At 48.4% G+C, this 22494-nt stretch overlaps 1 protein-coding gene across 1 annotated transcript in view; it reads left to right on the top strand.

The window, feature by feature from the left end:
• Positions 1–22494, top strand: part of Phf2 (PHD finger protein 2) — a 69490-nt gene that overhangs the window by 27086 nt on the left and 19910 nt on the right. Inside the window, exons 2-6 of the mRNA XM_051194318.1 lie at positions 8337–8422; positions 11883–11997; positions 16031–16191; positions 18715–18856; positions 21379–21565. Coding sequence (XP_051050275.1) covers positions 8337–8422; positions 11883–11997; positions 16031–16191; positions 18715–18856; positions 21379–21565 — 691 coding nt within the window. The remainder of the gene's footprint in view (positions 1–8336; positions 8423–11882; positions 11998–16030; positions 16192–18714; positions 18857–21378; positions 21566–22494) is intronic.

The following is a 22494-nucleotide window of genomic DNA, read 5'->3' on the forward strand; positions in this document are numbered from 1 at the left end:
ATGTGAGAAATAGGAACCAGTGAGATGCCTCAGTGGGTGAAGGCACTATTGCCAAGTTTGACCTCCTGAGTTCAATCCCTGGGCCTAAGATGGTGAGAGAACTAACCCCTGCAAGTACTTCTCTAGCCTCCACATAGACACCATAGTGAGACGGACAGATAGACACACATACACACACACTAAGTAAATAAGTAAATGTTATGTTTTAAAGAGTATGAAAATTAAAACTTTTGTTATTTCTTTAATGGGATCCTTTCATTATATAATTTGAATTTCCAGTCTTTATAATTTTTCTTCTCTCTAAAGGACTTTAATATTTCTTGGAAATAAGGTACACTGATGACTAGTTCTTACAATTTTTGTCTAAAATATAGAGATTATTTTCCTTCACTTTGGAAGGATAATTTTGTTGGACATGGTGGCATATACTTATAACACCAGCACTGGGAAGGGGAATTAAAAGTTCAAGGTCATACTTGGATGTATACTGAGGCCAGCGTAGGCTGTGTAAGACCCTATCTCAAAAAGAAAAACTAAATTAATTAATTAAGTCGAGAAGGGGACTGGTAAGCTGGCTAAGCCAGTAGGAGACATTGCATACAGGCTTGGCTATCTTAGTTCCCTTTCAGAACCCACGGAGGAAGGAGAGAACTACTCCTGCAAGCCTCCCTCCGACTGCCATATGCACATGGAAATTTTAAAGATTGCTAGACTCAGAATTCCATATGTTCCTGGATTCCCCAAGCCCTTTAAATAGTTTACTACATATTCTTGCTGCTCCCATGGTTTTTGAGAAATTGGATGTAAGTCTATCCTTTCTTCTCTGTCTGTGGGCTTTTCTCAAGATCTCTTTGTGTTTGGGTGTGTGTGTGTGTGTGTGTGTGTGTGTGTGTGTGTGTGTGTGCATGCGGGATCAGTAAGCTCTAGGTTCAGCAAGTGACCCTGTCTCAGAAAGGAAGGTGGAGAGCAATCAAGAAAGATGTCCAGTGTTGGCCTCTGGCCTCCACACATGCAGTCACACCCACATATGCATGCACACACTTGAACATGTGCACACATGTTTCCCTAATGCACACACAAACAAAATGCCAGCTGTCTCCAGTGCTGACATGGGCTCCTGCTACCACTGGTGTGTGTGTGTGTGTGTGTGTGTGTGTGTGTGTGTGTGTGTGTGTGTGTGTGTGTGTGTTCTTCTACAGCATCATTGTGAACGTTTGGATAGTAATGTCCCCCAAAGGCCTGTGTGTTGGATCCTTGGTCCCAGCCTGTATTGTGGTTGGGCAGTGGCAGAACCTTGAGGAAGTGAAAGCTGGTGGAAGGAAGTAAGGTCTTTGAGGTAGTGTCCTAGAAGGGCATACCCACCCCTCCCCCACATCTCTCTCAGTCTGCTTCCCAGCTGTGCTGAGGAAGACAAGCTTTCTCTGCTACCGGTTCCCACCATACTCCTGTGTACCACAGACATAAGAAGGAGGCTAGTGAGTCTGGACTAAGACCTCTCAAACTCCGAGCCTGAATAAGGTCTTTCCTCTTTTAAAGTTGATTTTCTCAGGTGTTTGTCACAGCGACAGAAAGCTGACTAACACAATCAGCAATGCCCTTCTAACTGCAAGTTCCAGTGGGTATTTCTTACTGTGGTGTGTCCCTTTCTGTAACTGTGTAAATTACAACTTAGTCACTAGTCAGTCAGATACTGTTTCCTCACCCAATTTTTGTACACAAAATGGTATTTTCACAGCTATATCCTTCACACAGTTTCGGCATGACCGAAGTCTCTCTGGTAGGCACTTGTGACTCATTTGCAAGTGATCATTTATTTTGGTTCCTGATGTTTTTCAGTGCAATAGGAAGCTGTCCCATTGTCCCGAATGTCTTTATTACTGTGCTCAAGAGGGATTCAGTGACCCCCGTTGGGCTTTGGGAGGCAGTGTTGACTGTGTCTATGTGGGCAGGGGCCAGTGCTTTCAGGCACACATGCAGCCAGCCCTGACCCAGCTTCCTCAGTTTGTTTAAGGTAGGGTCTTACCAGGTGGCTCTGGCTTTCCCCAGACGCACTATAGAGACCAGGCTGGCCCTGAACTTATGGTGGTTCTCTTGCTTCTGCCTCCAGAGTGCTGGCTTGCAGGTATACACAGCACACCCAGCTCTCGACCTGGCTTTAATTAGAATAACAAGTGTGGGCCTTGCTGACTTCTTTCCAACAAATGATGTTTTAAATAAACCTGTAAATGTGATTTTTATACTTTTAAATGAGTCAGAAGTCAGATTTCATGAGCATAGCCCTAAATGCCTGTCAGCTCTGTCATCATGAGCATCTTGACCTGGGGACATCACTGCTGTGTCCTGTAAGTGGAATGATGGTGGCAATGAAACTTGAAGGGACCCAAGGTTTCTCCCTTCCTCTGGGAGTGGGTACAGCTGTCTCTGGAAGGACCTCAGCTAACCCTGAGTTTCTTAGAAAAGTCACAGAGCATTGTCATCAGCAACATTTGAGATGTACCCAACAAAACACATGGCTTTAGAGTTGAGTGACAATAAGTGACTCACTTCATCCTTGGGGAAGTGTGGTTTCTACCTGTTGTGCTTGGGTTTTCTGTAAGTAAATCTGTTTTATAAATGGGCCTATGGAATAGAATTCCCTGATAAGCAAGTCAGAGCCAGACCCATTGCACAGGCTCCATGGCGGTGTGAACACTTCCTGGCCAGCTTGAATTCTCTTGTGAATGGCTGGTGTGAACACTCCATGACCTATATGATGCTCTGTAGCTGGTGAGTGCTCTATAGATTGTGTGAATGTTTCATGGCTGTGTGATTGATTGTTCTATGACTGGTGTGAATTCTCCATGGCCGGTGTAAAATGCTCCATAGCTTGGGCGTTGGTGGTACATGCCTTTAATCCCAGCACTCGGGAGGCAGAGGCAGGCAGATCTTTGTGAATTTGAGGCCAGCCTGGTCTACAGAGCTAGTTCTAGGACAGGCTCCAAAGTAATACAGAGAAACCCTGTCTCGGGGGAGGGAGGGAATGCTCCATAGCTGGTGTGAATTCCCCATGGTTGGTGTAAACACTCTGTGGCTAGTGTGAATATTCTGCAGTTGGTGTGAATACTCTGTGACCAGTGGGGTTGCCCCATAATGGGTTTGAATGTTTTATGGAACTGTGCCAGTGTCCCTTGGTCATAAACCCCAAATCCTTTCTTTTCCTACCCTCAGGCACTTCACTTGCCATGTCTCCCTAGACTTACGTCCTATAGACATTTTGCCCGAGAGTTGTTATACAGTATTAACACTGCATTGGGTTCCTCCCCTCCAATCTAGTTTTTTTTTCTATTCATATGTGTTGCTGAATATGTAAACTTTAGGTTAAATAATGTGTTATGTGTATGAGCACATGTTGTAGACTCATCCACCTGTCCTTGGATATTGGATGCCTTACCCTTTGGTTACTGTACGTCCTACTATTTTTTGTGACTAGGGCATTGCCCGGAATGCCAATTCTTAAATCTTAGTTATATAGCTGAGTGAAACTGCTGGCTCATATTTCATTTATGTTTATTTTCTGAGGAAGTCAATGCTTTTTTCCCCCCTGTGTCTGCACCGTTTTCCATTTTTCTCAATTGGGGAAATTATGGAAGGGTCACACTCTCTCCACATCCCACTGGGTGTGAAGTTGCATCTTGCTGGAGTTTGATCTGTCCTTCTCTAATGACTTGAATGTTCAGTATCATTTCATGTGCCTGTTGGCTATTTGTTCATCTTCTCTGGGGAAATGTCTGAGTCATTTGATCATTTTAAAACTAGATTATTTTATTATTGAGCTATAAGAGTTCTTTGTGTATTTGGATAGTAGACCCTTATCTGATATGTAATTTTTAAATATTTTTTTCTTGTTCTTTAAGTGGCCTTTTCTTTCTCAACAGTGTTCTTCCATGCACAAAAATGTTTTTAATTGAATTGAAAAAATTCTTTGGCCTCATTCATTCATATATATATATATATATATATATATATATATATATATATATATAATCATTTTGGTCTTTTTCGCACACACTCTTATATGTTCCCTGTCCTTTCCCTCTCCCATTGAAGCTCTTCTCATTTCCAACAAGTCCCTGCTAGTTTCAAGCCCTCTCCTCTCCCTCCTCCTTTTTTGAGCCACCGTGTTTAACTGGAATCTCTTGCATGAGCATGGGCATGGGGGTTATTTATTGGGGCACAGGCAACTTATTAAAGGTACAGTACTGAAGAAAACAGTATTCCCTTCCCTACCTAGTACCGTTAGCTGCCCTGCAGGAAGGGGTGGGATTTCATGAGCCCCTCCCATCCATGATGAAATGTTGCACAAAGGTTTCTAATTTTGATGAAGCCCAGTTCCTCATTTGTAATTGTTGCTGCTGCTTATCCCTTTGGTGGCGTATCTATCATCCACTGCCAGATCCAAAAATAGGAAGATTTTATTCATGTTTCCTTCTTACAGTTTCATCATTTTAGATTTTATATTTGGTTGATCAGTTTGCTTTCAGTTCATTTCTGTGTAGGGCATCGGGTGGGTATTAAGGGGTAGACCCTGAGAGCTCACTGGCCAGACAGTCTAGCTAAAATGGCGAGTGAGCTTCAGGTTCAGTGAAAGACCCTGCTCACTCAAGACAGCAAAGCTAAGGGCAATGGAAGGAGACAGCCAGTGCCCTGCCCTGGCCTGGCCTTTACATGCGTGTGCATAGGCGTGTACATCTGCAAACCCATGAGTATGCAGTACCACACATACACACACACACATACAGAATAATCTTTCCTAATTGAATGATCTTACAACCCTTGTCAAAAATTAATTGACCACTGGTATGTGGGTTTATTTCTGATTCTATTCTGGTGGTTTGTTTCTAACTAGATGCCAGTGCCACACTGTTTGAGTTACTATGGTTTTGTTGTAAGTTTTGAAGTTGTGAAGTATATATTCTTTTAACTTCAGCCTTGTTGTTGGTGATTGTGTTGTTTATTTAGGGTCCTTCACAATTCCATACGTGTTTAAAATCAGCCTTTACCCTGTTTCAGCAGTGCACAAACCTTCTCGGAGGTACATTTCCTCCAAATAGTTTATCCCTCTTGATGCTTGTGTAATCAATTTCTACATTTTCTTTTAGATTATCTATTGCCAATATTTAGAAACACAGCTGTGCTTGTGTGTTAATCTTGCATCCTATAACTTCTCCTTTTATCTGTTAGTGATAGCATGTTTTATATATAGGGTTTCCACGTGATTTTCCGCATATTTAAGCATGTTGTCTGCAGATAAAGATCATTTTACTCCTTTCAGTTTGAAGGCTTTTAATTTGTGTTCCACAATTGCCCTGACTAGTACCTTCTAACATTATGTCAGACACGCTGCCTCATTTCACATCTTCTGGGCAAAGCTTGGTTTTTCACCATTCTGTGTAATATTAGCTGTGAGTTTTTCATGTTACACCTTTATCTTGCTGAGGAAGTTCCCTTCTATTCTTAGTGTATAGATTAATATGAGGGCGGGGCATTGTGGCGCACATCTTTAATCCCACCACTCAGGTGGCAGAGGCAGGTGGATCTCTGAGTTTGAGGCCAGCCTGCGCTACAGAATGAGTTCTAGGACAGCCAGGGCTACACAGAGAAATTCAGTGTTTCTCTCCCAAATAAAAATAAATAAATTTATATAATTAGGTGTTAGTTTGCAGTGTTTTTTCTGTATCGATGGAGGTGCTCACATGGTTCTTCCTTGTGTTTATGAGGTGGGAACATCTTAGGAAAGATGGGGCTGGGGAAGGACTGGGATTGATGAGGACAGAAATGTGAGAGAGTGCCAGGTGAGCTGTGCTCCTTGCTTTTTATCTCAGAAGTGGGTGAACCTTGCACAATCTCTGCTGCTGTGTAACCTCCAGGTGGGGCCCCAGGGCACACCCTGTCCTTGTAGTCAGATGTTTGAGACAGGGTCTCTAATTGAGACCAGAAGCTCACTGATTAGGGTAGGTTACCCAGCCAGTAAGACCCCTGGAAATGCCTGTCTTCACCCCTCCAGTGCTGCACTAGACGCACATGCCACCACACCCTGTTTTTCTCGTATCTGTTCTGGGAGTCTGAACTCAGATCTTGTTGCCTGCACCACAAAGCCCTTTACTGACTGAGCCACCTCCTCAGCTCCCCTTACTTTTTTTTTTTTAATTTAAATTTGAAACAAGCTTGTTTTACATGTCAGTCCCAATTCCCTCACCCTCCCCTCCTCCCCTGTACCTCCCAACCCCCATCCCATCCCCTCTCTGCTCCCCCAGGGAGGGTGAGGCCTTCCATGGGGAGTCTTCAAAGTCTGTCACATCATTTGGAGCCCGACCTTCGTGCCCCCCCTCCTCCGTCTAGGCTGAGAGAGTATCACTCTATGTGGAATGGGCTCCTGAAGTCCATTCGTATCCTAAAGATAAATACTGATCCACTAGACCCCATAGAGTGCCCAGTCCTCCTAACTAACACCCGCGTTCAGGGGGTCTGGGTCAGTCCTATGCTGGTTTCCAGGCCATCAGACTGAGGTCCATGAGCTCCCCCTTGTTCAGGTCAGCTGTTTCTGTGGGTTTCTTCAGCCTGGTCTTGACCCCTTTGCTCATCATTCCTCCCTCTCTGCAACTGGATTCCTGGAGTTTGGCTCCCTGAAAGGGGGAAAGGGACAAGATCTCCTGAGCAAATTGGGAGCATGCGGGGAGGGAAGGGGGAGTTAGGAGAAAGAGAAGGGGAGAAGAGGAGGGGAGAGGAGGACATGAGGGAGCAGGAAGATTGAGTCAGGGGAAGAATAGAGGAGAGCAAGAAAAGAGATACCATAATAGAGGGAGCCGTTATAGGTTTAAAGAGAAACCTGGTGCCGGGAAATGTCTAGAGACCTACAAGGATGACCCCAACTAACAATCTAAGTAATACTGAAGAGGCTACCTTAAATGCCCTCCCCCTATAATGAGATTGATAACTACCTTATATGCCATCCTAGAGCCCTCATCCAGTAGCTGATGGAAGCAGAATCAGACCCACAGCTAAACACTGACCTCTTACTTATTTTTAATAGGTATAAAACTTATAGTGGCTCCCTATGAGCCAATACATCATAAGGCCATACATTAAAAACAAACAAACAAACAAAAAAAAAAAGACAAAAGAACACATTTTAAAAGCCATGGTAAATACAGCTGGATGCAGTTTGGGAACATTGTCTCTTGATGGATTTGTAGAGCTTGTTCTGTGTAAGTCACCTGCATAGTACACACTGGTGGCTTTCAGACAGCCAGTTCCTTCCCCTTCCCGGGTGGAGACGGTGGCTGCCCTCCGGAAATGCCACTTTAAAATACACCAGGTGGCTCTGTTTGTGTCTGTGCTCAATGCAAGGTGTGTTGGTGTGTTTTCCAATCCAGTGATTTTTCCCATTTTTGGGATTCACCTGTCCCAACACCCTGCCGACACAGCTGAGTTTTCCGAGTGTTCTGCTGGTCTCTCTTTTCCTGTAACAAAGGGGAAGGTGTCAGAATAGTGCAACATGTTTTCAGTTGCCCGTTGGGGTGTTGGGCGCCTGTTGGCACTGTGGGCTGTTTTTAGTTGTCTGTTGGGGTGTTGGGTGCCTGTTGGCACTGTGGGCTGTTTTCAGTTGTCTGTTGGGGTGTTGGGTGCCTGTTGGCACTGTGGGCTGTTTTTAGTTGTCTGTTGGGATGTTGGGCGCCTGTTGGCACTGTGGGCTGTTTTCAGTTGCCCGTTGGGGTGTTGGGCGCCTGTTGGCACTGTGGGCTGCATCCTTTGATTATGTCCTCACTCGCCACGGGGCTTTTGGCTGCCAACTAACTGGAGCCAGTAGCTGTCTCCTGACAGCTCTCAGGTCCTGCAGGAACTCCTGGGAGGGAAGAGGAAGGGGACACATTGGTCACTGTTCCTCAAACTTGCTCTGACCTCCTGAGGCTGAGTGGGGCAAGTGGTTGTGCTGTAGCTCAGGATTCTCCTGTCTTCCCAGGTGTGTTCTCTTCCCTAGCTACCACTAGAGAGGGCTGTGCCACAGGCTCCTAGATACTCCGTTGCCCTCCAGGGTGATGATGGAGGTGGTCCTCACTAGGGCAGGCCTGTCGGGTGAGTGGCACAGCCCTGCACCCTCGGAGAGAGCATCTGCACCTGCAGTGGATGCCACTACAGACTCTACAGCCCTCCTCTCCCCACCCTACCCCCTCCAAGGACCATGGTCCCACACAGGCCCCTGGCCTTGGTCCCCAGCAGTGAGCAGGAGCTACCCTGAGCTTATGAATGGAAGATGCCCAGGGGTGAGAGTAATAATGGTCTGTCTCCTCCTGTTTCAGCTGTGTTGGGGTGGAAGAGGAGGAGGCGCCAGATATCGACATTTACCACTGTCCGAATTGCGAGAAAACCCATGGCAAGTCCACGCGTAAGTACCTCAGCCTATGTGGAACACCAAGGTTACTCTCCAGCTTAGCTGACTGCTGTCTGATTGACTCTTGTCCTCAGAGGCAGCCATGCAGACTCTACCACCACCAAGGCCTTGCCAGGGCCACATTAGCACCTACAGTGGACTGGCTAGCCCGTGTTAAGTGTTAAGTGGGCTTGGGGCTCAGCTGGTAAAAGAGGTATTCAGGGCTCCCAGCTCAGCCAAGCCACACATGCACATGTGTGTTTATGAGCGTCTCTATTGTCCATCCTCTAGAAGCTTGGCTTACCCCACCCAGCAGCCACGCGGGAAGGCTTTGAGGGTCTGCCTGCTTCTGTGTGTCCCATGCTCCCCCTTCCTGCCCTTGTTTTCTGGGCCCTGCTGTACAGCAGGTGCTGAGGGAATACCCAAGGTGTAGGCTCAGCTCATACTGTTCAATTTCAGCCAAGTAGGCTTTGAGTTCCAAGGCTGAGCCCTAGTTACAAGTGGGGAGCAGAGCTGTGGTCCGTAGGAGCACAGGGACTGCACCTGTGTGTATGTGCCTGAGGCTGGACTGGTTGAGATGGGGGATTAGGATGGGTCACAGGGGACTGTGTCTAGCTCCTGTCCTAGTCACTTTCAGGAGAACCTCACCCAGCTACTCAGTACAAGCTGAGAGACCATATCCCCAGGCTCTGTGGGTTAAGGGCTGTGAACATAGAGCTGCAGACAGTGGAGTGGGGGTATTGAGGTAGGGATGCAGGCAATGGGAGAGACACGGGCAACTCAGAAAGTGGAAGTTACAGGCACAGAGGACTCTAGTACACAGGCAATAGGGACATGGGCAATAGAGGGTCCACACTCCTGTTTAGTGAGCCAAGGCTTATCCAAAAATCTGGGAACATTGGAGGCTCACTTGGCTCCTGGTGAGGCTGATTCTAGGTGGGTGGGCTCTCCCCACTCCTGGGCTCTGTCTGCTGCTCTTGGCCCTTCTAGGGCCTGGCCTATGTGCATTGCTGGAATGGTGGGGCAGCTCTGGTTTTTGTCATGCCCTAGTACATCCTTAGCATCTACCAGTTCAGGACTCCTAAGGTGCCTTCCAGACCTCCCCAGACACACAGCTCTTGTGCTCAGAGTGTCTCAACATTGTGTCAGCTAAGTCACTGATGATAAGGGCAGCAAGGAGTGTTCTCATTCTCCTGACACCTTGTTATGCTCAGGGTTTCTTTACCTTTATATCAGAAAGGAGACAAACATGGAGAGCTTCCACCAGGACAGGACTATTCTGTGGGCCTGGGAGTCTGGCTCATGGCAGAGCAAAGCAGGGTTAGATTGGAAGATTCCAGCAGGTATGTTCTTAAGGAGGATTGGGTAAGGTTGTGTGTGCTTATCCTAGGGTCCCTGGTGAAGGTGATCTGGAAGATGCTAGGGTCACGCCACCCTGGATGCTTCATAGTGCATCATGGAGTCATTTCTAAGGAGATTCTAGATCGTGGAGAGGAAGAAGTTGGAACCTAGGATTGAGCTTCTCCCAGGAGTCACAAATGTTCCAAGGGGTCCTGACTTGTGGGCTCTTGCCTGAGTCTGCCCAGGGTGGAATGAAAGTGGTGTGGGGCTAAGCAGGGTGCATCAGTGGCCAACAGTTTGATTCTTTTGGTACTGACGGCACCCTCAGAAACAGCATTTGATTGGTGTCAAGAACCTATCCATTGGGGAAGGTGTGTGCAGTGCCTCACCAAGACCACGCCCCTGGGCTTGGCAGGGGTTTGAGCACAAACTCCACAGTGATCCAGGAGCCCATTCCTACCACCAGCTCCCAGGGAGTGACATGTGCATAAGGTGACTGTGTTTTCACCTGTGCCCATGTACATGCTTGTCTGTTTTTACCACTGTAACGAACGCCACAGGTTGGGTCACTTAAATAGCAGAAAATTAATTTCATGTCATTCTGATGACCGAGAAGTACAAAATCAAGACATTAGCATATTGGGCATCTTCTCACAGGGTAGAGGATGAGGGAGACTCCTGTGCCTTCTGTCTGTATCACCAGAACTTTAATTTCACCACTTAGTCTCCTCCAGGTGCCCCACTTCCTAATCACCTTGAGGACTAAGGATTTCAACACAGCGATCTAGGGCACGGGCCAGCTAGAGCATGCTCAAGTGTGTGTGCACAATGTCCATTTGTGGGAGTGCTCACAGGGGGCTGTGTAAAGACTGCAGTTTATGCTCACTGCTGCTATCGAGAGGCTTGTACTCCTGCAGGCACCATGGTCCAAAGTCCTGGCCCTTTCCCTCCAGCCTACAGTCTATTTTGACCTGAGTGTCTGAGCACTATGAGCAGGGCCTGTCTGTGACACTGGGTTTAGTCATACTTTGATCCCCAAAGCCTTGGTGACAAAGGCCCTCCCATGCTCCTGCAGAGCATCAGCCTGTGGCTAGCACTGGGAACCCTCTCAAGGTTGAAAGGCACCCCCCCCCCCCCCGGCTTGAAGCAGGGCCTGCAGTGGAGCACAGGAGCCAGGGCCTCCCATGCTGCTTTTTCCTCATGAGCAACAGCGGTGTGGGTTGTAAGGCTCAGCTCCACAGTCTCTCTGTGTTCTGTGAGGTGATTTTGGCCTGTGGGTCTTAGTCAAGGCCATGACATAGGTTTATCTAACCAAGAAAAATTTGGTACAGGAGTCTCAGGCTCATAGACATGAGCCTGGCTGACGAGGTGCCTTATGTGGCAGAGGCCAACGCAGTGGCGCTGCTTGGCAGCCTCACCTCTGAGTCACGTCTGTGTGGCACAGTGCACTCAGCTGGCTGATGGGACCCACTCCCCATCGCTAACTCAGGCCCTCACTCACACACACACACACACACACACACACACACACACACACACACTCACACACACACACACACACACACACACACCCCGCCTTGGGGTTGGGGTGAGAACCCTGGTTCCCAGCACCGCCCTCTGTTGTTCAGAGGACTGCATGACAAGTGCAGTACCAGGGCCTGCTTGCCGTCCCTGACCTCAGGCCACCTTCGTGGGTCTATTCATGGGCACACTGACCGGGGGTGGGGGTGGGGGTAGGGGGTGTGGATGGGGTGGGGGGGTGGGGAAAGAAGTGTTGGAAAGGGAAGGTCCTGGCAAAAAGGTGGCAGCTCTTCATGTGGAGGCCAAGCAGGGTGTGTCCTCCCACTATGGGATGGCGAGCACCTGGGACCTTCCAGGAGGTGCCTGAGTGAGGAGGGCCAGGGCTGGAGTGAAGTGTGAGCCCCATTGTGAGAGGCAGGGAAGATGATAGAAGGTGCAGGTGTGGACTGGCAGGGTCTGTGCGGGAGGTGTTGAGTTCTCTGTGTGTGTGAGCTCCCTAGCTTCCTTTCTGCACCGTGCGGTGCCCAGCTGGGATTCCCCTTGTAGGTGTAGGGCCTCCAAAGTTGGGTGGGAGCTGTGCTTGGAACAGACCCATCTCCTGTGTCCTCTACAGTCAAGAAAAAGCGGACCTGGCACAAACATGGCCCTGGGCAGATGCCGGACATGAAGCCAGTACAAAATGGCAGCCAGCTCTTCATCAAGGAGCTGAGGAGCCGAACGTTCCCCAGGTAGGTGACCTTCCATAGGTGGGTGGACCGTCCCCATCCTTACCCAGGTGGTGGTCCTTCAGTGGTGGTAGGGCCTTCTCCAGGTGAACTGCCTTCCACAGATAACTGGCTTTTCTCCGTGGGGCAAACCTTCTCCTGGTGGGGTCCAGGCAGTGCTGTCGCCGGGGTGGACCCATCTGCTGGAGCCCTGCCCGCTCCCTCCATCTTCCGATCACTGCACCCATGGCTGTGCGTAGTGTCTCTCTCCATGCACACGCCTTTCGCTGGGCACTCCCTTCTCCAGGAGAGCAAAGATTCAGAACCTGTTGTGTTCTCTCCTCTGTCGGGACCTCTTGAGGACACACATTGGCACTACTGTTGTCCTTTCTTCGTCTGGGTGGAAAGTGCCTCTCTCCTTCCTGGCCACCTTCCTTGTCTGGCCACCTGCCTCATGCCCTTGCCACCTAGCAGAGGCCTTTGCCTTCCTTCTACTGCCTACTGCCTTGTTCTTTCTGAGGTATGGCAAAGAAATGGGCAAAGGGAAGTTTCAGGAAGCTGTTCTGGGTCACCCACAGTTGTGAGTCTTGCTCTGTCTGTCAGACAGAAATCTACATTTCTCTGTTTGGAAGGGTGATATCACAGCACAGAGAGTTCTCAATTGCTGGGTTTCTTTTGATGCCTATTATGTGATTTCACGAGAGCAACTGAGCCGTTTACCCTGGCTCCTCTGAGTGGAGTGCTGCTTCTCCAGCTCCCCTGACTTCTCTGAGATGCAGTTCACTTACCATAACATGCTCATATAAAGTTCAGGAGCTCTTGATATGTGTGGGCGTCCTCACAGTTGTATGGATCCTCACAGATGTGTGAATCCTCACAGAGTGTGCATCCTCACAGCTCACAGATGTGTGCATCCTCACAGATGTGTGTGTCCTCACAGTTGATGTGTGCATCCTCACAGATGTGTATGTCCTCACAGATGATGTGTGCATCCTCACAGATGTGTGAATCCTCACAGATGTGTGCGTCCTCACAGGTGTGTGCGTCCTCACAGGTGTGTGCATCCTCACAGATATGTGCATCCTCACAGGTGTGTGCATCCTCACAGGTGTGTGCATCCTCACAGGTGTGTGCATCCTCACAGATGTGTATGTCCTCACAGATGTGTGCATCCTCACAGGTGTGTGCGTCCTCACAGATGTGTGCATCCTCACAGGTGTGTGCATCCTCACAGATGTGTATGTCCTCACAGATGTGTGCATCCTCACAGGTGTGTGCGTCCTCACAGATGTGTGCATCCTCACAGGTGTGTGCATCCTCACAGATGTGTGCATCCTCACAGGTGTGTGCATCCTCACAGGTGTGTGCATCCTCACAGGTGTGTGAATAATCACAGGTGTGTGCATCTTCACTAGTTAACTTCAGAGCCTTTCATCTCTGCAAAGAAAGCCTATAGACTTCTCCTTCCCCATGGTCCTGAGAAACCACGGTTACCTGCTGAGCCCATTTTCTCATGTGTAAATTTACTTACTGAGACATTTCCTAGAAATAGAATCACCCAGTATTTGGGTGGCTTCTTTTATTCTGATTATTTTCAGGGCTCATCTGCATTTCAGCATTTGTCAGGACTCCATTCTCCTTTTGGCTGAATAGTATCCTATTGTCTGGCTGAACCACTTGCTGTTTATATCATTCAGCTGATGGCCATTTGGGCTGTTACTGTTTTTGTTTTTATATTTTTACTTTTTGACTACTATGAATAATTGTGGTCTAAATATTTATGTACACGTTTTGTGTGGTCATGTGTTTCTGTTTCTTAGTGTGGAGCCACTGGGTCAGATGGAAATTCTGTGTTTAATTGTCGGAGAACTGCCAGGCTGGTTTGCAAGGCAGCTGCATCATGTGACATTCCCACCAGCCTTGCAGGAGGGGGCTCTCCACATTCTACCAGCTCCCCTTACTGTCGAGCTTTTGAATCTGGCCATCCTGTGGGTGTGAAATGGACTCTTATAGTTTGACCTGCATGTCCTTCATGATAAAGATGTTGAACAACTTTTAGTTTATATGTGGGCCTTTCTGTCTCTTCTTAGAGAATCTACTGAGATAATTTTCTCATACACTATGTGTGTGTACACACATGTGTGCACCTGCATTTGGAGGCAGAGGATAGCCCCGGGTGTTGTTTAACAGCCATGATTCTCTCCTTCTCCCTCTCTCTCTCTTTCCCTTCATCCTCTTTCTCTCTTTCCCTCTCTCTCTCTTTCTCTCTCTATGTCTGTCTCTCTTTCTCGAGATGAAATCTCCCCAGCTTTTTGCCTCACATTTTAAACACTTTTTATTATACTTACACATTTATTTGTGTATGTGTACCCATGCATTCATGTGCATGAACAGGCCTGGTGGCAGGCAGCTGAGTCACCTCACTGATCCTGCCTCACACTTAACACAAGGTTTTTTTTAGCTAGATGGTGGTGGTGCATGCCTTTAATCCCAGCACTTAGGAGACAGAGGCAGGTGGATCTTTGTGACATCAAGGACAGCCTGGTCTACAGAGCAAGTTCCAGGACAGGCTCCAAAGCTATAGAGAAACCCCGTCTTGAACCTCCCCCCCCCCAATATTTTTAGATTTATTTTATTTTATGTGTATGAGTGTTTTGCATATGCAGTGAATGCATGGTCAGAAGAAGGCATCAGATCTCCTGAAACTGGAATTATGAATAGTTTTGAGTTACCTTGTAGGTATGGAGCCAAACCTGGGTCCTCTGCAAGAGCAACAAGTGCTGGGCACCTCTCGAGCCTCGCCACCTCACACCCTTTAAAATAACCTTTTTGTTGTTGACTCATAAAAGTCTTTTACATATGCTAATGACTTTAAAAAGTTCTGTGTATGTGTTTGTGTCTGTGTGGCCATATGTGCTCATGAGTGCAGGTGTTTGTAGAGTCTAGGAGAGGGCACTGGGTCCCCGGGAGCTGGAGTTCCAGGCAGTTGTGAGCCCCCTGGAAATATTCCATCTTAGCTGCTGAGCCATCTCTCCAATGCCTCTTCTCATATTCTATATGAATATTCCTTGTACATGATTGGCAGATATTTCCTGCCCTGTAGTCTGTCTTGACTTTCTTGATGGTGGCCTTTGAAGCAGAAAGTACTTTTGATGTTGTTGGTTTTATCTAATCTTTCATTTGTTTCTTGTGTTCTTGTTGCTATCTATAACCTTCACAAAATCCAAGGTTATGAAGATTTATCTTCCTGTCTTCTAAAAGTTTTGTAGTTGTAGCGTTTAGTTTGTCCTTTGATACATTTTGAGTTAATTTCTGCAAATAGAATGAAGTAAAAATCTAAATAACTTCCTCCCCCCCCCAACATCACTTGTTGAAAAGACTGCCTTTTGCTATTATCTCGTCATCTCTGTTGAAATCATTTGTTTGTAAATGTCTTCATTTATGTCTGGACAAAAATTCTAGGTACCAGTCTATATTTGTTCTTGTGCCAGGACCACACTTGACTCCTGTAATAAGTTTTGAAGTGAGGAGCTATGGGTCTACAACCTTTGCTTTACGTTTTCAAGATTGTGTTTGTTATTCTGGTTCCCTCACATGGTCCATGTGGACTTTAAGATTAGCCTGTGAGTTTTACAAGATGAAGTGGAAGGATTTGTTTTCTCTCTCTTTGCCATGCAGGGGTTTGAGAGGGGGAGAGAGAGAGGGAGGAAGAGAGAGAGAGAGAGAGAGAGAGAGAGAGAGAGAGAGAGAGAGAGAGACCCACCCAGGCGATGTTATCTTTCTGCCTGCTTGTGGTGCAGTGGAAAGTGTGGATGGCCAGCATTCTGGAACACAGCAGAGCTTTCTGTCTCTCATCATTGTGGTACCTGGCTTCCATGTGCCCATCACATTGGACCTGGGTGCCCTACTCTCAGTGGTGGGTTGCTGAAATCAGTACCATAAACTTGCCTACAGCTGTCTTAGTAGTTTTCAGGGCGCTGTGACGGGCCAAACTCCAGGAGCACGGGAGGCACATGGCCAGCTATCCTGAGGCCCCTGACACACCCTTTCTCCACAGTGCTGAAGATGTGGTGTCCCGTGTGCCAGGTAGCCAGCTCACAGTGGGCTACATGGAGGAGCATGGCTTCACCGAGCCCATCCTTGTCCCCAAGAAAGATGGACTGGGCCTAGCTGTCCCTGCTCCGACATTCTATGTGAGTGACGTGGAGAACTATGTGGGTAAGTACTACCCTTTGTGTATCATGTAGGAGTCTGGAGTGGGAGGTGTTGGGATGAGGAACTGCGCTGTGGATAAGCACCCTGGCCTTATCCTTGATCTAATGAGCGTAGGTGAGGCTTAAGGCTCTTAAGACAGGATCTGTCACTGAACCTGGAGCCCCAGTGATCTCCCTGCTTCTCTCTCCCAGTGCAGGCTTTACAGGCCACACCCTCCACTTTACATGCTAGGGTCCTGAGCTCAGAATACACAAATACTTTGCTTTACCCAATGATCCACCTCCCTGACTTTTGTGAAGTTTTATTTATCTGTTTGTTTGCTTGTTTGAGACAGGGCCTCACCGTGTCGCTCTGCTGGTCTGGAATTCTTTATGTAGACCAAGCTGGCCTTGAACTCACAGAGCTCTGCCAGCCTCTGCTACCACACCTGGCACATGGGACATTTTAAAATACACAAAATGAAGGAAACAAATAGCAAGCCTATGTACCTGGCTGTTGGCCACAAACCCACCAGCTTTGTGTTGGTTTTCTCCTCCCCAAACATTTCCCCCCTAAAGTGTTTTAAGATCTACCTTTGCCTACATCTTTTTGCCCATGAACTCCAGTGCTAGCTGAACATAGTTTTAAACATAATTGCAATTAAGTCACTGCACCACATTGGTAGTTCCCTGATAGAGTCCCAGGGTGTCTTCTGACACTGTGATGTGATGTTACCATCTACAAATATGTTGGGCCACATTCTTGGCTATCCTGGGACACACGTGGCTGTGGGCTGCAATTTGGATGTGCTTATACTTTGGCCTAATTCTCCCCAGTTCTCTCAGAAAATTCCTGCTTAGAGCTGTAGAGGAGGCTTGCCATGTAAGTCTGATAACCAGAGCCCACATAAAAAGCTAATGTGGTAGTGTACGTCTTTAACCCCAGCACCCCACTGTGGGATGGAAGCCTGGGGTGAAGAGAATCACCCAGAAGCTCGCAGGCCAGCTAGTCCGGAGTATGTACCAGCAAAGAACAAAGAGACCCTGCTCAAATCAAGCAGAGTAGACGGTGTAGACCAGCTCCTGAGAGCTATCCTTTGACTTCCACATGTATACATACATACATACACACACACACACACACACACACACACACACACTTCCACCTGTTTACTTGTGCAAGGTCCTGGGTTTTTACCTCCAGAAATACAAAAGACTCTTCACGTTTCATCATTTGACTTAATTTAAAGATGACTCATGGGAGCATTTAGTTTTCACGTGCCTTATATCTTCTGTGACAACCAGACAGCCCTACCATTTTGTCAGTTTGGTGGGTCCTACAGAATTTGTCATATCCAGGATGTGATTGGACGGCAGAGTCCCTGCTGTGGCATCTGGCAGGTCACTGTGCCCAGTGTTTTCCCATAAACTTCAGCTTCCAGGCCTTCTCACTCAAGGATTTGTGGCTCTCCCTTCCCAGTGGGTGCACCTTCATCTTTGAAGACATCTGCAGTGCCTAACACACGCATATAATGATGCTGCCATGGTCGGTGGGGCCTGGTGTCCTGGTGTCTTGTCCACAGGTGTTCCAGAAACTTCCACCTTGTATTAGAGCAGCCACTGTGGACCCCAGCAAAAGGGCATATTTGCCTGTCCATTCTGTATTGTTTCTTCCTCTCTTGGCCATGACTTTTCTGTCCTTGGTTATTTGAAGAGCCTCAGCTTTTCCTCGTCAGCTGCAGGAAGGGCAGGATAAGTGTTCTCCCTTTTAGTCATCGATTAATCAGAGCCTCAAGTTGGTGCCTGTATTAGTTCTCCTGTATTAGAACTCTATCACTGTAATAAAATATTTGATGCAAATAATTTGTAAAGCGGGGGAAAAGTTATTTGAACTCATGATTCTAGGTCTACAAGTCCATAATCATCAGCCCCAAAGCTTTGGGTCCCCCTGATAAGGCTGTGTGTGATGGAGCAAACTGCTCATGCCATAGGCCCATGATATACCCATATGCTATGAGGAAGCAAAAGGAAGGAGGGGCCAGGACCCTCCAGTCCTCCCCAGGGACCTCCCTGTGACCTGACCTCCTCCCCACTTCCTAAATGTTCCACTACCTCCAAATAGCAGCACAAGCTAGGACCAAGCCTTTGTGTATCCATACCAAACAAGTGCCCTTGAAATGTAGGGCTCCTGGCTTTTAATTTTAATATTACTTTGGACGTACTTAACGCCAAGATGTCTGCAGTTATCTGAAGCTCAAGTTGACTATGCATCTGTGTATTTATTTGCTGATGTGGCCTTTCCAGCTGAGGTGAGATTCATTAGGTCACAGTGTTACTGGGTCTGGGAAAGGAGCACCAGTTAGTCTGTGAATCCACAGCAATCACAGGTAGAAGACATAAGGTCAGCCCTTATCTGTTGTATGGGGCACTCCCCATAGGACAGTGTGCAAGGGCAGCTGAGGGCCTGTAATTGTCCACCCTCATCATGTCCTTCGGGGAGGCCATAGCAGTTTCCTGTCGTGTTCATGTCCTCCCTCTTCCTCCCCAGGACCGGAGAGAAGCGTGGATGTCACAGATGTCACCAAGCAGAAAGACTGCAAAATGAAGTTGAAAGAATTTGTGGACTATTACTATAGCACCAACCGCAAGCGTGTTCTCAATGTGACCAACCTCGAATTCTCAGACACCAGGTGACAGGCCTCCCCGGGCTGGGGCTTGGTGGGTCTGGCTCAGGATCAGTGTCACCAGTCTCCATTTCTCAGGATGGTCGCGTTGAGCCATCCTGCTGTGAGGGCTCCAAGAGCTGGCTCTGAGTCCTGCACAGCGTTCTGGAGTTGTGAAGCCTGGTTTGGGGTTCTAGCCTGGTGTGGGGACTGAGGCCTTGCATGGGGTTCTGCGCTGGGTGGAAACTGCAAACCCTGACTTGGTGTCCTGCTCTGTGTGGCCTGTTGCTGTCCTGTGAGCTGCCCAGAAATCATGCAGGCTCCGTTCTCCTTTCTCTTAAAAACACACTGAAACAGCTCAGGTGAAGTAGGATCGAAAAGGAAGCCACCCCACTCCCAGAGAAAGCCACTGAGGCCGTATGAATGAGTCCCTTCCAGAGGCGCAGGCTCCTCAGACATGCTAATGGCATGCTGAGCTGACACACTCACACACACACACACACACACACACACACACACACGTGACACACAGACACTCTTGGAAGTGTGACACACAAACAGGGAAGCACAGCACATTGATATACACTCACAACACACAGTGCACACACCCACTCACACTTGTAATGCTCTCATGCGTGCCTACGGCGACACTAAGGCACAGCACAATGCCATCCTCTCATGACACACTGAGGCAGCACACCGACGCACCCATACTCATGGCATACTCATAGGACATGATGTAGACACACTCAAGACAGACATCCTTGGACATTCACACTCATGAACACTCTGAGACACAGCACATCCATGACCGTGACACTCACTGCCACCGCTTCCATTCCATACCCCCGCCACATGTGCCGACGCCCTCTGTGCACATGCTTACTCACCTACACAGCGCTGCTTTGCGCCTCCCCTAGGCCTACTCCTCACCTTGACTTATGAGGCCGCTCACAAATGTCCCAACAGGTCCCAGGTGTTATCATTGGTATGATCCCTGTGGGATGGGGTGTCTGTGGCTTAATTGTGCACAAGCTCTGCCCTGTCTTGAGGCTGGAGTGACAGGACCAGGCTATGGTTCTTGGTGGCGTTTTCATGGAGACGGAGAGCTCCTATATACCAACCAGGAGAGACATAGCAAGCCTGGAAGTCACACCCATGAAGATCAGGAGCAGAGAGACAGGGAGAGGAGAGGAGCCTGGGGCTGCTGCCTTTGTGGGTCCTAGGCTTCACCCAAATGCATTAAAAACCTAGCAAGGTTTTTATTGATCTGTTGTTTACAGAAGGAGGCATGGGTTCCCTGGGGGTCACTGAGCAAGATGAGCAGGACAGGTGTGCAGGTCAGCAGAGTTGAAGTGGAAGGTGCCTGTCCCACAGGGAGGAATCCCCAACTGCAGCATTTGCACGTGTCACATTGATGATGTAGGAGGAGGTTGGGGACCAGGGGTTGAGTCAGGGGTGCAGGAGTTCTACCTAAGCATGGGGAAGGCTAGCTCATATGTAAAATGGATATGGAGGATCAGGTTATACAGACCTACTGCAGACAGGCTGGTCAGGGTGTATGTGGCCTTCAACAGAGGCAAGGTAGAGAGACTCGCGGGCTACTTGTAAAGACATGAGAGACCCTGTCTGGCCTGAGGCAGCAAGAACACTCATATTGGGTTCTCTGTTGCTGCACATGTCGCTGACATTTCACTAAACCCCAGTTGGATTAGATTACTTTCTGTTGCTGAGGTAAAATGCCATAACCAAAGCAAGTTGGGGAAGAAAGGGTTCATTTCATTTTGTAGCTATAGTCTATCATGCAGAGAAGTCAGGGAGGAAGCTGGAGGTAGGAACTGCTCAGAGGCCTTGGAAGAATGCTGCTTACTGCCTTGCTTCCCATGGCTTGCCCTTGTACATCCCAGGGCCACCTGCTCATGGGTGGCACCGCCACCCACAGTGGCCTGGGTCCTCCCATGTGGTTATTAGTCAAGGAAATGCTCTACAGGAAAGTCTGATGGGGGCGTCTTCTCAATTGAGGTTCCCTCTTTTCAGACGACTCTGGCTTATGTCAAGTTGAAAAAAATAAAAATAAAAAAAAAAAAAAAAACACACCAGGTCACCTCTGCCTTTTCCCACCTTCCCTGGAAGTGAAGTAGCTGATTTGACAGCAGCTAAATGTGACAGGGAGTATATGGGCTGCCTGTGTTTGCCCTGGGGAGAGGCGCCCTTTCTTTAAATGGTGCAGGAGGCACTGGGCATGTATGAGAAACATTTCTTCTGAGACTCTTGTGGTCCCAACCCCAGTGGGCCACTTTAAAGGCTCACCCCTCTTCCTGGGGTGGAGACAGTCCTCCGTGGTCTCCGTAGCCCCCTGCAGTGGCCAAGCTCCTTCCACCCTCTGGAACCCTTGCTTTACTCACCTAAAAAGTGAGGTGACTGCCAGGGCCTGCAGATTCTTGAGGTAGCACGTGGAAGGGGCCTTGTTCTGTTCCTACCTTAGACTGCATTAAAAAGGGGCGCTCTGGGCTCTGTCCCCCTGACTACTCTTCCTTTTATGGCCCTAGAATGTCCAGCTTTGTAGAGCCACCTGACATTGTGAAGAAACTATCGTGGGTGGAAAACTACTGGCCTGATGATGCATTGCTGGCCAAGCCCAAGGTGACCAAGTACTGCCTGATCTGTGTGAAGGACAGCTACACTGACTTCCACATAGACTCTGGGGGTGCCTCGGCCTGGTACCATGTTCTCAAGGTGAGCCACACCCCTCAAGACCTACCTCATCCTTGACCTCCTATTTTCTATTCTCGGGATTCCAGCCCCTTCCAAACCCTGTCTTTGACCAGGAAGTCACCCACTTCCTGCGTAGGGGGATCCTACGATGGCCAGTTCTGGGGGCAGGAGGTCAGCAGGATGTGTATGGCTAGAGGAGCATCTGGGACCAGGGTCATACATGTATTTACCCTTCCTAATGTGCTTAGGGCTCATTAACAACTAGGGGAGGCCCCTGTGTCACCTAGTGTCCCAAGTGGAATGCAGAGGTGCTGGGAGACTTCTTAGCAACCACACTGACATCAGCAGGCAAGATGGCGGGTGTTTGAGCCAGTCAGGAAGGTTGAAGGGCTTATCACAGAGACAGAGGAGAAATTAAGAGAACAAGATGTACAGAATGACAGAAACCCTGAGCTCTGGCTCCACTGGCAGCAAGCTCTACTTCTCCAGACCAGCTATGCTTGAGCTGGGGTGCTGGATTCACATACCCATTCTGGCCCTATGAGACTCTGAGGACGCCATCATGGCGTCTGTTCCCAGAACATGAGAACAAGGCTCTTTCTGCTCTGGGTGCAGAGCCTGGCCTGGGCTTGCACGTGACCGACCACATGGGGAAATGATGACTATCATTTAATCCAGTCTGGAAGCCCAGAAGCTCTTGAGAACAGAGCTGCTAAGGACTCGCTGGTTGGCAGTTTGTGTTTTTATTAGCCCAGAGCACACATGGGATTTGTAGTGCTGTGGAGTAGTGTGTGTGCTGCTCCTGACTATCGGGCTCACACACCTAGAACCATCCTAACAGGGAATCTTCCAAAATGCAAAGCAGCATTGCAGGCAGGAGTGATGAGCCCGAGAGGATGCCTTTCAAGTCAGGACCTACCACCTGACCCCAGCGGGCTGTAAAGGGCTCT

This window comes from Phodopus roborovskii, unplaced genomic scaffold (assembly GCF_943737965.1).
Source record: "Phodopus roborovskii unplaced genomic scaffold, PHOROB, whole genome shotgun sequence".
NCBI classification, from domain to species: Eukaryota; Metazoa; Chordata; class Mammalia; order Rodentia; family Cricetidae; genus Phodopus; species Phodopus roborovskii.